The following is a 16,076-nucleotide window of genomic DNA, read 5'->3' as shown; positions in this document are numbered from 1 at the left end:
GAAAGAACCATGTAATTCAGTACTATAAAGACAATAGAACAAATGTTCAATTGGTGCATGTCCAATTATTAAATTAACTCAATTTTTTTGCTAGCAAACCTTGAGTCAGTGCACAGCAGGGCAGCTGAACATGCCAAAATGTGAAATTTGTCTACAGGGAGCACATCATTACTCTACAACTACACAGTATGGAGAATAAACTCTCCAATAATTAATCAATATTTACATGGGTTTAAATAGAGCTTTTCCCAGTAATTAGTGTTATTTCCAGGAAACTTCCTAGGAAATTACAGACACATAGAATAAAGTGTTATCAAATAAAATATTAGTATTAATATTATATTAGTGGTAAAATGCACAACTAGGTATTAAAGGGATCCTGTGGAGTCTTGTTAACAAACAAAAGTTACATTTACATTCAGTTTTGCTTACCAAAACGCATTGTGTGTATCCGTGAGGTTAAACAAGCATGTCAAGTGCATTTCCATCCTCATAAAACACACCATTGTTTACATCCATGTCTAGCAGCTTGCAGTCTTTTCTTCTCAACCTTTGCTGGTGTATTACTGCATATATTGTGCGTGTTGCCACCACCTGTAGATTAGTGGAACAGTGTGACAGCATTAGTAGGACTGTGTATCGAGTGCATGCACGAGATAAACAAAGCAGGGACCCGCTCATAGAAAAACAGCTTTGTAATTTGTATGGTCTGTCTTTGCTTCCATAAATGGTTGCCAGACTTCACTGCCTATAAGGTAGTTAATACAAAAATGGAATAAAATGTCTGTAATGATATCAAGGGCAAAGTAACACTGATTTAAACTTGTTCCTGTAATATATTATGCTCTTGTGTACATTTATGTGTTCACCTCAGATCCTGTAGGTTGTAAAAATTGCTGAATTTGTCTCAGCAAAGAAGCAGTGGGGTTTCTCGAGGCTATCTGCGGATTTGATTGCTTTGTTAAACATGCTAGCGCTTGCACAGTTGAAGACTATCAAATAGGAAGAATCTTTGTACACCTTAAATAAATTGTTTGTCTCTGAATCAGTTGGCTCGAAGGAAAGATAGAAAACCTGACAAAGGGCGCCCAGATAGCTCTGTTGGTAGAGCGGGCGCCCATATGTAGAGGTTTACTCCTCGACGCAGCCGGCCCCGGTTCGACTCCGACCTGCAGGCCTTTGCTGCATGTCATTCCCCCTCTCTCTCCCGTTTCATGTCTTCAGCTGTCCTATATGAATTAAGGCCTAAAATGCCCCAAAAAATAATCTTAAAAAAAAAAAGAAAACCTGACAAATCTCAGACATAGCCTCGTTCTTTGTTGTTCTCCATCCCTCACACAGACACACACACACACACACACACACACACATATATACAAAGTACACATTCTGTCCACATTGAGATAAAGGATTAGAGTTGATTTGATGGAGACAAGGCAAAGCCTGCATGTTGATCCTAGAGTGTCAAATCCAGGCCTAATTGGTTGTCAGAGCAATTTAATCCCCTCCTCCTATCATCCTAGTTGATATGACATCTCGGAAACTTCAACACATAAAAACTCAGCAGGAACTGCTCAGAGACAACAGACGGAATCTGGTAACATTTTATCTGTTTGAATGTTGCAAATTCCTCGAATCCTTCCAATCTGAGGTTTTTTGTGGAGGGAACACATTGCATAATATCGGACAATGTGACTTCTGGATCCATGATTGCTTCAATTATCAAGTGGGATAGAGGTCTTGTTGTTATTGCTGAAGAGACCTTTTTGATCATACACATTGCAAAGTGAGTTTTTGAGCACCAGTATCACTGTGGAGCAATGGTTTAAGAGTGAGCCCTGCTTTTGTTTGTATCTGCTGCACAAGGACGTACTTATATATGAACACAATGTCTAAAGATCAGCTTTTCAGTGTGTTTTTTCAAGGAAGAAAATGCATTCAAAATGTTTGTTAAGACTCAAGGATACACACAATTACATACTGTGTTTTAGTTAAAAATAGAGAATGTAATTTTGTTGCTCTTTGTTCACAAAAAAACTGCAAACAATACCTTTAAGCGCCCATACATGTATGAGCCAGAGACAGAGATAAGGTAGAGTAATTTTTATTTTGTTCTGATGTTTTACAGGGCGAAGCTGGAGCCGAGGGTCCTGTTGGGAAAACTGGGCCTGTGGGACCTCAGGGGCCTGCTGGAAAGTCTGGTCCTGAGGGACTGCGTGGAATCCCTGGCCCTGTTGTGAGTACATTTTGCTCATAAAAATCTGTCACTTTTCATGCCACAGGTTTCACATTATATTCTGATTGAAATGCCACATCTCAGAATTTAATGAATTCATGTTTATGGAATAAATGACATGATTGAAAGTCAATGTTCTTGTATTAAAACTACAACTCTAGTATCATGGATACTTTTGGGACATGTATTGCTTCTTAAAATACAGTTTAGTAACTTTAAAATCTTGTATCTAGATTATTCTCATATTATTCGCCAAATACTGTAATCATTTTGTCTTTATTTTTAGGGTGAGCAAGGACTGCCTGGCGCTTCTGGTCAAGATGGCCCACCAGGACCTATGGTAAGACACGTTCTCCCACCTGCTCAGTAAAACAATAGTTATAGTTATTGTTCAGTCAAAACATGTGCTGACTGCTGATACTGCAGCACTGTTTGCCCACTCTTTGTTTAAAAGGTTGCATGCTTTTAGCCAAATAAAGGATATTGGTCATCTGAAAATGTTTTTTTATGGTTCAATATACCAGGCTTTGGTGTGATAACATTACAGTAATGTAATGCTGTAACGATTAATCGATTAGTCAAGAGAGAAAATAATTAGCAACTATTTTTCATAATTGAATAATCGTTTTAGTCATCATTTGAGGAAAAATGCTAAACATTTGCTGGTTCCGGCCTCTTAAATGTGAGAATTTGGATTTTTGGACTGTTGGTCAAACAAAACATGACATAACTGTAGGTTAATCATGAAAATAGTCCTTAGGTGCTCCCTTGAAGTATTACTTACAGCAATTGGAAAATTTGAGAATGGTCACCATGAATGCAGATATCTGCGGCGGCTGCCACTGTAAAATAATGTCTATTCATTTCGCTGTCAGTTATGCTTCACAAACTGATTATTTCCCTCCACAGGGACCCCCTGGACTTCTTGGTATGAAAGGTGACTCTGGAGGGAAGGGAGAGAAGGTAAGCCATTATTACGATGCTAATCTCAAATTGCTTTATTGTGGATTCTCATATCTGCTTATGCGCCTTATCGGAAGCTTCCAAAGTAAGCAAACATCTGGGCCTATTGCCTGTATCTCTTTGCTCAGTCTCTCCCAGTAAGGATGAAGAAAGCCTCTGCTCTGCGCCGTCACACAGTGATCTAATGCAGTGAATGAATATGTATAAGTCCAGTAATATTGTTGCTGGGATGGTCATTGGTTATATGCCAGCATGCAGTAGTCAGACGCAGATAACAATAACTCTGCCTAGCAGCAGGTGCCATTTGCCATTGTTAAAGGTGACGGCCCCTATGAACACACTAATTATTTATAGGCAGAAATAAGACTGTACTGAGGTTGTGTGGCCAGACATAAACTGTGCATAAACTTGCACGTTGAAAAACGGTTTTCATTTTCTGCAGATGATTAATGAGCAGAAATTAAACTTTAGTAAATATGAAAATTACTTTTTGTCTAATGCATAATTGGTACAAATATTGTTTTGCTCTCTAAATGTATGTCGATGCTTTTGTCTCACTTTTTGTTCTTTATTTTTTCTTCCCTGCCTGCGCCAGGGTCATCCAGGTCTTATCGGTCTGATTGGTCCTCCTGGTGAGTTTGGAGAGAAGGGAGACAGAGGATTGCCTGGACCTCAGGGTACTGCAGGTGGCAAGGGTGAAGCTGTAAGTGTCAGGCAGAGTATGCTTTATTAAAATATACTTTCCATTGTCTCCACTGGTTGTGAATCTCATAAAGTCATAGCGCTGCATGTCAACGTATTTAACGAAGTGTGACCTACCTAGACTTAGAGGTTAAAATCTCACAAGACCACTAACTTATTTTATTACAGATATGAAAACATATTAGAGTAATTAGGGCTGGGTGTTGTTCATCGACATTCAGTAAAATCATGTCCGGATCACATAGAAATAGTACCGTTTTACAAATTTCTGGTTGAATCATTTTAACATAAACAAAGTTTGTTCTGATGTAATGCATAACAGTAAAACCCATTTTGTATTGAATTTGCCAATTTTGATTTTGCATGCTTTTGCCATATTGAAAAATACTTGTATATATTAACCAGTATGTTAACCATATCTCCATCCCTAACTGCAAGACATGTTGGACAAATATCAATCAATCCAGTATTTTAAATGAGACATCTATTATTTGCATTCTGACTGATCTGTTATCTGTTATAAGGGTGCTAGTGGTCCCCAAGGTCCTCTCGGCCCTCCTGGTCCCCCTGGTCTTTCTGTAAGTTCCATTTCTTATTGACCAAAACATTTTTCCACTTTGTAACATCATGACTCTTGTTCATCTCTTAATTTTCTTTTTTCCTAATTTTCTTTTCAACAGGGCCCTCTAGGACAGAAAGGTTCCAAGGGATCAACTGTAAGTTGTCTTTTCTTTCTTTACCGTGTTTTGATGCCATTCATTGCCCGTTATGTGTTTTAATTATGTCAACGGTACTTTATTTTCTGTCAGGGTTCAGCAGGTCAGAAGGGAGACACTGGACTGATTGGACCACCTGGACCACCTGTAAGTTTCTTATCATTAAATTTAGATAGTTTTACAAGTATAATTGTTAAACACATTATACTCTAAGAATGCTCTAAATGTGCATGAACTGTAGCGTTATGATTAAATGCCATACTCACTAGAGTTGAAACAATTAGTTAATCAATTAGTCAGAAAATGAATCAGCTGTTTTGTTTATTGATAAATCATTTCAGTCTTTTTTTCAAGAAAAAAACATTTGCTGGTTCCAGCTTTTCGAATATGAGAATGTGCCACTTCTTTCTGCTTTATAATTATGTAAACTGAATATCTTTGGGTTTTGGTCTGAAGACATTTTGGATCGAAGATGTTACCTTGGGCTGTGGGAAATTTTGAAGCCTGTTTTTTTTTTTTTTTTATCTTTTTTGGACATTTTTGGATCAACAATTAGTCGTGAAAATAACTGGCAGATTAAACAACAATTAAAATTGACAAATTGGAATTGACAAAGGCTATGCACACTTTGGAAAACATCCTTTGATAAATATGTATCAATAGCAATAACGTGCTTGACCTTAACCTCCGTGTTGCAGGGTCCACCCGGTGACATCATCCAGCCACTGCCCATCCAGCAGGCTGCCAAAAGGACAAGGCGGCAAGCTGAGAAGCAGGGAGACAAGGCGTTGGCAGAACAGGCGTTGCCAGACTACGGCGTAGATGGCCTCGGTATGGAGGGAATGGAGGATGTCTTTGGATCCCTCAACAACCTCAAACAGGACATCGAGCGCATGAAGTTCCCCATGGGCACCCAAGACAATCCTGCCAGGACCTGCAACGACCTGCACCTCAGCCAGCCTAACTACCCAGATGGTAGGGTGGAGACAGGGTTTATATTAGTAGTAGTCTATATCCACGACGTTCCACTTCCGGGATTGCTCTTTTGCCGACGGATATTCCGCTGTATGTCACTCTTTTAGGCCGGTTGTCCTGTTACCTTCCGCTTTTCTTTGTGTTGTAATTTTAAACTCAGGTCGATTTATGAGGACTATGGTTAACTGCTCCTCAGATCTTTGCAGGGTAAATCCAGACAGCTAGCTAGACTATCTGTCCAATCTGAGTTGTCTGTTGCACGACTAAAACAACTTTGAACGTACACGTTCCACCTAAACAAGTTCCTTCCCGAGGCTATTTTGCAGAGGCACCGTGGCTTTGCCCGGTGCTTAGCGCCGCCCATGACGATTGTGATTGGTTTAAAGAAATAAACCAGAGCACGTTTTTGGTCTGGCAAAGCAAGACTATATTAGTATTAACCAATGACACAGAATCTATCAATAGTAATATTTGGTCTACCGTTGCAGTTATAGCAAACGGTAAACATACAGCATAGGTCAAGTGTCATACACAACATGTATTCTAGTCTATTCTATTCTATTTACTTTAAGAGTTTCAGTTCTATTAAAAAATCTCTTTAGACAGGGTCCTCTTACTGTCTAGCTGCCAAAATCCTGAAGAGAGAGAGGAGTTAATAAAAAATGTTGTCCTAGTCATTTGAGTCACCTTTAAAAGCAGCAGCACAAGATTGTTATGTACTTTTAGTGCCTGGGCTTCGCCTCTCAGGCTACTTAATTCTAGAGATTGTTGAGCTGTATGAAAAAAAGACTGCAGGCTCTACTCAGGGTTGAAAAAAATACCACTTCTCTGCATGTCGTTGGGGGGGCTTAAAAATATTTAATTTACTTTATTTACATTTAATATCCTCTTAAGACTTTTAAGAGGATATTAAATGTAAATAAAGTAAATAGATAGATAGATTGTTTTTAGCATCAAAACAATCAAAGATAAGGCAGTAAAAGACAAAGCTCTTTGTAGTAAACATGAAAAAAAAGAAATTCATAAAAAAAAGTGTCTGGTCGCTATCAGGGAGACTAAACATGATTGTAACTTAAAGGACAATTCCGGCGTAAAACCAACCTAGGGGTTAATAACAGATGTGTACCCACTCGATCGCTCTCTGGGACATGTTTACATGCTAATCGAATGTGTTTGTAGCTTGAAACAAGCTAGCGTGGACCGCTGATTAACTTACAACGCTAGTATTCGGGCCACAGGGAAAGTAAAAACAAATTGCTTATTATACCACTAAAAAGGCTAAAAATATCACCACACTTCAACGGTAGCATAATGAGGGTCCCTAAATGTTAGCCGAAGCATTGAGAACATTGTAAGTGAACAGACAGTTTATTAAAAGGATAGTTTAGAAAGACATCAGCAAAATGTTTTTTTTTAAAGTCCCCTTCACAATATCCGAAAGCAGAAGGTGACATCATCAAATGTCTTGTTTTGTTCAACCAGCAGTTGAAATCCCCCAAATATTCAACTTATTATAATGTAAGACAAAGAAAAGAAGCTAATTCTCACATTTTAAAACCAGGAACCATCAAATGTTTGGCGTTTTTGCTTGAAAAATTACCTAAACAATTAATTGATTTAAAAAAAAAAAAAGAAAAAAGTTGCTAATTGATTTATTTTCGATCAACTGATTGATTAATCGGCTAAATGTCGCAGCTCTAAACCAAAGCTATACTTTTGGAAAGAACAAACAACATACATACTACATCAGTGTATTCTGAGACGGTTAAGCTCTGATGATGTAAACACTAAATAACAGCAGTAGTATTCACTCTCTACGAAGCCAAGTCTGTGCTTCTTGCCCCTTCCTTGGCTCTGTGTGATGGCTGTGTTTCTCTCTCAGGTGAATACTGGATTGATCCAAACCAGGGCTGCATAGGAGACTCCATCAAAGTGTTGTGTAACTTCACAGCAGGCGGAGAAACGTGCATCTTCCCAGATAAGAAATCCGCAGGAGTAAGTAACAGGCAGATGTTAACATCTGTTAAATACAGTATGAGACCTGAATCAAATGGTGTTTTAAGCTATTTAGTTAAGATCTGTGTATAGCTACTGCAATAGTGTCATGTTTTAAAGTTCTCCAATTGTCTTTTGATTGAAATTGTGTTTTTCATTATAGGTTAGGATATCTAACTGGCCCAAGGAGTCTCCAGGTTCATGGTTCAGTGAATTTAAACGTGGCAAAATTGTGAGTCAAACTACATGACTTTTTCTTTGCTCATTTTCTTTTCCATTACCTCCCCGAGAATGTTCACATCCTTTTTAGATCAGTTTTTTCAGTTTTGCAGCTTTATCACTTTGCCTCATTTATGGGAGCTCTTTCACACCAATATCTCTCTTCTTCCTACCCTGCCTTCCTCTGTTATACATCTCCCTCCATCATTTTATTCAACTATCCTGTTCCTTCTTTCCCCCCTTTTTCCATATCATTTTTTTTTTCCTCATTCCCCTTTTCCTTCTCTCAATCTCCTTGTCCCCAGTTGAGCTACGTTGACATGGCAGAAAACACCATCAACACAGTGCAGATGACCTTCCTGAAGCTGCTGAGCTCCTCAGCACGGCAGAACTTCACCTACATTTGCCATCAGTCCGTGGCCTGGTACGACGCCAAGGCTGACAACTACGACAAGGCGCTGCGCTTCCTTGGCTCCAACGATGAGGAGATGTCTTACGACAATAATCCCTTCATCAAGCCACTGATGGACAGCTGCTCGGTAAACACTCATTTTCTAACTTTCAGTTTGCAATTAAACTTTTACTAAATCCCATGAAATCCCCCTAATCCTCACAAATATGTAGACTGTTGTAGAAGAATGTCATACAACAATGTTTCTACAGCTACAGACCAGAGTGTTGAATCTGATATTGGTTAAGAAAACATGTCAATCCTCTTTTTATGCACTATTTACATTATGTAATGGTTTGTAATAAAATGTCAAGGTATGGTTGAAATGATTAGATGATTAACCAATTAGTCGATCCATAACGTTTTTTGATAATCGATTAATGGTTGAATTTCTTTAAGCAAAAAATGCTTAACATTCACTGGTTCCAGTTTCTCAACTTAGAATATTTAATGGATTTCTTTGTTTTCATTATATTAAATGGAATATCTTTCGATTTTTAATCTTGGTCTGACTTTAACGGTGGCTTTGGGAAACGGTGATGGGCGTTTTTTTTCTTCTATTTTCTATTTTATAATAAAATTGATTAATCAGGAATAAATTGGGCAAATGAATCACTAATAAAAATAATCATTAGCTGCAGCCCTAGTGGAACACCTATGGTATGTAGTTTTTGTTGATTTTACAGCAGTTACTGTACTGACTTTTTCTTACACTTAGATAACAGATGTAAATTTAAATTATTTTTTAAAACAATTGAATAACTTTTACCCCAGGTAACATCTTCCTTGTTTATTTTGTTCGATCAACGTTTTTTAAAAAATGGATTGAAATTGCAATTATCTAAAAAGAGAGAAAAGTAGCAAATCTTGATATTTTTCAGAAGCTTGTTATCAAAACAGTTTGCAGTTAATTGTCTGTCAAGCGACAACAATGGTTCAGCATTAATTTGTACCAACATTACAACCAGCTTCTGCTCTTTCTAGCTGAGCATATGATCATCTATATTATCTCTCCATCAATTCATCCATTGTCAATGTGATTGGGCCCCACTGTGTTTTTTTCATTAGAGAAAAATCTTAAACAAACATGTTTTTTTGAATGCTAATTATAAAAGGCTCCTAAAATATTTTGTGAACCATACTACACCACCCAACTACATAACTGTCTGTCCTTTGTGTTCACAGCTGAAGCAGGGCTATTCAAAGACTGTGATGGAGATCAACACTCCCCGCATCGACCAGTTGCCTATCATTGACGTCATGCTGAATGACTTTGGGGAATCCAACCAGAGGTTTGGCTTTGAGGTGGGCCCTGTCTGTTTCCTCGGCTAGACACACCCCTACTCCCCGCTGAAGGACAGGGTCAGAGGGTACATATTAACACCCACATGCTGAGATCCGACAACCTTTACCTTCTCTCCCTGTGAAGCAAAAAAACCTGTGTTTTCTTTTATTGCCCGAGAAGATCCACTCAAGCCCGGAGAAGAAGAGTGCCCCCAAGGCCCTGTCATGAAAGCGCTGACCAGGGGGAACTACTCCTCGCCCTTGTAGGGCCAGAATCACATGACTTTAACTTACATGTTGTAATGGGAGTGACATCAGGAAAAGGACATTTGATGCCGTGGCGGACAGTGGCGCACCTTCGGCAACAGAGAGAGGATCCACTCACCCCAAGCCCCATCCTCCCTTGTCCTCCCCCTCCTACCATGCCTCCCTCTCTGGATGCTCCAGGTGCTGCTCTGAATAAAACCACAGTGGTGCTTTTGTGCAGAATCACAAAACACTCAAGGTGCTACAAAAAGTGCTTTTTGATAAAACTGTAATTATTATTATTATTGTGTACAATATTGTGCCTTTCTGAATCCACCCTAAAATCTTGCATGTGCCCCAGCTCTTAAGTTTAAATAAGTATTTGGTAAACAATATAGAAATAAATCTAATGAATATTTTTGATGTGTGTTGAAAACAAATTTGCTAAAAAAATATCTATTGAAAACATTCCAATTTGTAAAGTACAAAATAATCCTTTTGTAAATAATATAACTTTCAATATTTGATTTTTATGAGAGCTAACACAAGTGGAACATAAAACACAACTCTAAAAGCATTTTGTCTTTTTTCATGACATACCGGTTGGTATGCCCATTGGGATATTAAGCCATGATAAAATGAGATAGTAATATAAATATTGTAAGAAAGGGCTTATTCTTCCCAACCTTATTCACCCAGATGTTATATTGTATCTCAGTTTCTTTTTGGCTCTTCAACCGTGTTTATATATTGATAACACAATCAAGTTTAAACATTATTTGTGGTGGCTAACTTACCATTTTTTTTTCTGTGGAGTTAAATTTGTCCAATAGTGTCCAAAAGCTCTGTCGATTTTCTTATTTGTAATGAACAAAATGTTTCATGTGCCTTGAATTGTTCATTCAAAAATATTAAAACTGGATTCTGAAAAATGTCTGTATTGGATTGTTGGCTATTTGAGTGCAGAAACGATTAATGTTCTTTTTGTGATTCTGCGCTGCCCTATACATATCACCTTCCTTCGCCATTTGGAGGATTAGTGGCTCCAAGTGTTGGCGTTCATGTGATTGATTCTGCTGAGCCCAGGTGCTGTGATCTCTTATACTTTCTTTCTCTGAATCAAATTTGACTTTGATCATAATCTGTTTGCATCTCCACCTCTTATAGCTTAAAGCTATGATAGCATAGACTTCGAAGCATAGACTTTCAAACCTGTGTAATTACAGTATGTTTACAACCTATGTACAAATGAAATAAATGTTTGGTGCTTTGCCAAATGCACACTGCAATCGTTTGCATTCACTTACAGATTATCCTATATTTATAGATAATTGAGTCCGTTGAACCAGTATATCGAGATAAAATGCATGGTCACACAATGAATGCTGAGATCCTATGTGCCAACACTGGATGACAACAACACCCCCCAGGCTGATTAGGCTTCTACTGCATCACTGTCTGTGTAGAAAATAAAGTCAGACCACATGTCAGACAGAGAATCTTCACAGTATAGTAAAACAAATAATTGGATTTTAGTACCCTTGCCTCAAAAATGCTCCCTTTTCAGCCCAGTTATCATACTATTACAAACATATTCTGTTAGTGGTTTGTCAACATTTAGGTCAATTCATAGTATGACAACCAGCAAAACATTCACTTTTCAGCACAGAGACAGCGTCAATCAAATGATATGTATATCAAACAGCATACTGGGTCATTCCAGAGAGTTCAGTTCCATTTATCCACATACAGACATACATTTGAGATGGTATGTGGTATCTTAATTCCTATTCTTCACAGTCAAATAGGTTGCATTTCTATCACATGAAGTGTAATTTGCTACATAATCCACATAGTGTTGACTTAACAATAGCTCACTGTAATGCTGCTGAAGCGTCTACAGCAAATGACCGTAATTATCTTTTCTCCCAGGGTGTTTGTCATTTTAGCAATGGTGAGGATGAAGTAACAGATTAGGTTTATAATAATGAAGAATGCAAACCATGGACTTTACAAAACAGATGATTTTCTGTCACAAACAAAAACAGTTTGTTTCTGTCTACCTGTAGTGATGGTGATTGCAATGTAATGTGTACTTGGTAGGAAAACATATCAAAATTAAACAAAGCATACTTTCTTTTTCCAGCTGCATAGGATTATGGCTTTCAACTCACTTTTGACACAACTACAACAACACAAATAAAAAAAAGGCTTATTGTCACGCCCAAACAATTTCTAAATGTTTATGCCCATTATTCGATTAACAATGTCACGACTCCTCTAGAGATCTCACAATAATGTCAAGTTGTCAGAACAGACATCATTTTCAAAGAAAGTGATTTTGAGGCAGAGTCACAGTCACAAACATACAAAAAAATGAAATTTAAATGTTGTTTATGCAGTATTACCGTCCTTTCTTTGATTCAATAGACCTTGGTTGTAGCTGGCACACAGTACAGCATTACAATAGCTCACAATATTGGTCGTGAAAAACATTAAAATCTTTATTTATTTTCCTTGCTAACTACAAAACTCACATAAACTTCTAACACAGCTTTGCTATCCTCCAAGTCTCAGCTGTGTTTTTAACCTATACAGAAAAACTGGCGTATTTGACTGGCGTGAGGTCCTTTTTTCGTTTTTGACTTTCTGAAACTGCTTTAATTTTTTTGTTGTGTGAATCATTCTGTTATAATAGCTTTCTGTGTGCACTTCATAAACCTGAATGTTGTCATGTTTTGGTCAGTGGAAGCACATATGGTGATGAGTAATCATTAAGTTTGTGTGCCTGACAATTTTGTTTGGGCTGTTGGCTTGTCATCATTCTCTAAATTAATTCAGCACCACCTGTTTTTCATCTTTGAAGGAATAACAACATGTTTTGCTGGTTAAAATGGCTGCAGAATCAACACAAGGAAAGGGAAATAAGGCTGCCGTCTAATGAGAAGATGTTTGCTAGGGTAAGGGGCGGCTTGCTTCATCTAAACGTATCCACTCCAAACTCTTGCCTAAAGCTAGTACAGCCGATCTGTTATGCCAACTTTGGTCAACATGCTTAAATTATTCTGTCAAAACTCCTGGACTGCCGTGGGCTTCAGTCACATCTGATGAGAGGCAGTTTACATAGAAAGGAGAAGTGAAACTGTTAAATCTTCTTCTATTCTTACACATCTTCTTCTTCTATTCTAACACATTTTCTCTACCCATTTAATCCTCCCAAGGGTCATGAAGGGCTGGACCCTGCCACAGCATGAATAAAGCCAGAGGACAAGAAAGCACCCTAAAAGGTTTCCACTTTGTCTGAAGACTAACATGGAGAGACAGACAATTACATTTAAGGCAATGGACAATTCAGAGTCTCTGGTTCATCATGGGTGGCTTTACAATCAGAAGAAACACCAGAAGAAGCCTACAAACAAAACAACAAACAACAGAACAAAAGATAAACTGAGCCAACTCACCACATTTATTCTCTTATTATTGTACAGTATACAAAGAGTATTTTTATACTGTGGTATTGCTAGTTTTATTTAAGTAAAAGATCTGAGCACTTCTTCCACCACTGCACGCAACACACTTTATCCTTAGAACCTTACACTGTTTACTTTAACACTGCAAATCTCTCTTTTTTTAGATTATTTTTTGGGCATTTTCAGCATTTATTTTTGACAGGACAGCTGAAGACATGAAAGGGGAGAGGGGGGGGGGGGGAATGACATGCAGCAAAGGGCCGCAGGTTGGAGTCAAACCTGGGCCCGCTGCATTGAGGAGTAAACCTCTACATATGGGCGCCCGCTCTACCAACAGAGCTATCTGGGCGCCCAACACTGCAAATCTTACTGTGTACACTGTTGGTTGAAATACCTGGACAGATGGGGCCAAAGTCTAGGAAGCTAACTGACATCAAGCTGCTCTTGAGCAAGACATTTACCCTTCAACTGCTTGAGCAGAACTGCTTAGTGACCGAGAGTAGAACACTTCTGTTGTACTAGAGAGATACTGGGTGTAAAACATTTTAACTGAAGCAAGAGAGCGAAAAGAACAAGTGCACATTTTCCTGGATAAGGGAAGATGACTTGTTTAAAATAGCCAGCACCATGCAATTTCCAGCTATTTGGAGAGAATCATAAACAGCCTGTATTGACTAGAGTGTATTTTATAGCAAGATAATTGCTCGTTCTCTCTGTTGATATTTTCTTGAATTTCTGCAGACACAACAAATCTACTGTTTACAGCATTAACATTTTTCAGTTGTCTATTGATTGTTTCCGCTACTTCAGTAAATACATTCTTTGTAGCAATTTTTAAAGTATATTTGAACTGCGAAAGATACCCAGGGCTCATCATATGTCATAACCAATTTGAACTGGATTGAGCTACAAAGCAAGCAGCAGTGACTGTTATTGCTGGAGAGAATCTCATCAGGAATGCAGGTCATGGCTTATGAAAAACCCTTTGTTCAAGTGTGCCAAGAAACTTCTGTCTCCTTCTCCTGTCAAAGACACTTCTTGAGTTCAAGTATTCCCTGTTCAAACAGTTTCACTGGGAAATACTGCAACAGTACTGTGCTTCATTGCCCAACCCATTACCTCATTCCAACCTGCTGCTGACTGCTGATCTGGAGTGGTCTGGAGACACTCCTACTATTCAGGTCACTATTTGGATTAGCATTGCCTGACGTGCCCAGAGAAGGCTGAAAAGATGACCACCTCACTCCCCCTTGTCTGAAACCAAACGTGTGCCCCTATCCTTACAGAACTTTGCATCCTCCTGTCTCCTTTGATGCCTTTCCACTGTCTAAACAAAGACAAAAATAACAATCTGTCCACTTTCCTTAGAAAACGGGAAATTACATACCAAAGTGAAAAGGCTTCCCACCAGGGTGTAGGTGACTCCTGCAGTCAAGATCATGCTGCAGCCTGTGAGCACATCCTCTAGGAGAATGTCTGAATGGCAATCTGATAGAAGCCATGGCTCGAGCTCAAGTCAAAAGCTCTTTAGGTGAAGAATGCTCCAGGCATATATTAAAGATAGATTAAACCTATCTCTATCAATCAAGAATGTGTCAGCAAAAGAATGATCCTTTTGAAAATGGTGACTATCTGCTATTACTAAACTATTTTAGCACAATATTTATACTAATGAAGAATGTTTTTAAGACTGGGTCATCTCATCTTCATGAATATAAACATAGGATACTGATGTTTTACTGCTACATTTTGTCCCAGTATTATCAAAGCCACTTTCTAATTTGCTTCTGGAAACGTTCTTGAACAACTGTCGGAAAACTGTTAAGGAGAAAAAAACATAAATGTCAAACAAAAGTAGCCTGAAGCCCTTTTTTTCAAAACATATTTCCATTCTTACTTCTAAAACAGCAACATGTCTGAAGGTTTATGTTCAGACAAACATTTGCCAGGGGTCTCTTTTGAATCTTGAAGTTAAACAGCTTGAAAAACAGCTGTGCGTCTTACTCCTCCACAAACAGTGAACTCTATTTGTATGCAAAATAAGTGTTCCGCACATTATTTAATACCTTGTCTCAATTATTTTAAGCACTGAAAATACGGTGTCATCTGAGAGTATGTGACTAATGGCTTTGGCCGGAGAGGAACATTATATCAGCACTACGCACAGAAAGCTTTGTGTCATTTGTTTCAGTAATATGACAGATTTTAGATTCCTACTGTATATGGTAATGAGGTCTTGCAGGAGTGTTTCTCCTATTTAAAGGGCCGGTTCATTCAAAACACAAAACGATTTTGTTTGTAGTGATAACAGCATTTAAACTTTTAATTAAAAAAATGTAACTGCAACCCCTCTCTCAATCCAGACACAGCCCTTATCTACAGACCTTGCTGTGAGTAGTTTCCATAAGACTATTTCTTCTGTAGAAAAGAAGTTCCAATAAAAACTGCCCACAACAAGGACTTTGGGTGGCCAGATATATGAAAGTTAATTTAAAAAATAGTTTCCAATGTAGATAAATACGCCAATAGGAGGTCCAGCTTTTGCTCTGTGGGTTGAACTTCAATTGATTTTGATGTAGTAGCCTTAGTAAAAAAACGTTTTACTTATATCTCATATTTTGATTTGGTATTTTATATTTTTAATATGTTTATTTGATTTAATTTTGTTTCTACCAATAAAAGTAAGCAGTGAAGTAAACCTCGAAAATATGTTGCGTGCTGCTGTCATAGTTTCCTCTCGTTATTACTCAGGCACAAAAACGCAGCAGCAGCTCTGATCTCGCGCCTCTATCTCCTATTTTCTGGTGAATACTGCCAGC

The 16,076-nt window shown here is 38.2% G+C and overlaps 1 protein-coding gene across 2 annotated transcripts in view; it reads left to right on the top strand.

Annotated features, from left to right (window-relative positions):
• Positions 1 to 10,719, top strand: part of LOC116045867 (collagen alpha-1(XI) chain-like) — an 87,835-nt gene extending 77,116 nt beyond the window's left edge. For both annotated transcript variants that reach the window (XM_031293812.2, XM_031293811.2), the window contains 12 exons: positions 2,129 to 2,236; positions 2,523 to 2,576; positions 3,146 to 3,199; positions 3,795 to 3,902; positions 4,426 to 4,479; positions 4,582 to 4,617; positions 4,711 to 4,764; positions 5,316 to 5,592; positions 7,475 to 7,587; positions 7,751 to 7,819; positions 8,112 to 8,345; positions 9,443 to 10,719. In XM_031293812.2, coding sequence (XP_031149672.1) covers positions 2,129 to 2,236; positions 2,523 to 2,576; positions 3,146 to 3,199; positions 3,795 to 3,902; positions 4,426 to 4,479; positions 4,582 to 4,617; positions 4,711 to 4,764; positions 5,316 to 5,592; positions 7,475 to 7,587; positions 7,751 to 7,819; positions 8,112 to 8,345; positions 9,443 to 9,589 — 1,308 coding nt within the window. In that variant the 3' untranslated portion in view covers positions 9,590 to 10,719. The remainder of the gene's footprint in view (positions 1 to 2,128; positions 2,237 to 2,522; positions 2,577 to 3,145; positions 3,200 to 3,794; positions 3,903 to 4,425; positions 4,480 to 4,581; positions 4,618 to 4,710; positions 4,765 to 5,315; positions 5,593 to 7,474; positions 7,588 to 7,750; positions 7,820 to 8,111; positions 8,346 to 9,442) is intronic.
• Positions 10,720 to 16,076: the final 5,357 nt, after the last annotated feature.

This window comes from Sander lucioperca, chromosome 9, assembly GCF_008315115.2.
Source record: "Sander lucioperca isolate FBNREF2018 chromosome 9, SLUC_FBN_1.2, whole genome shotgun sequence".
NCBI lineage: Eukaryota > Metazoa > Chordata > Actinopteri > Perciformes > Percidae > Sander > Sander lucioperca.
Note: the sequence above shows the minus strand (reverse complement) of the source record. Positions and strands in the feature narration are given on the sequence as shown.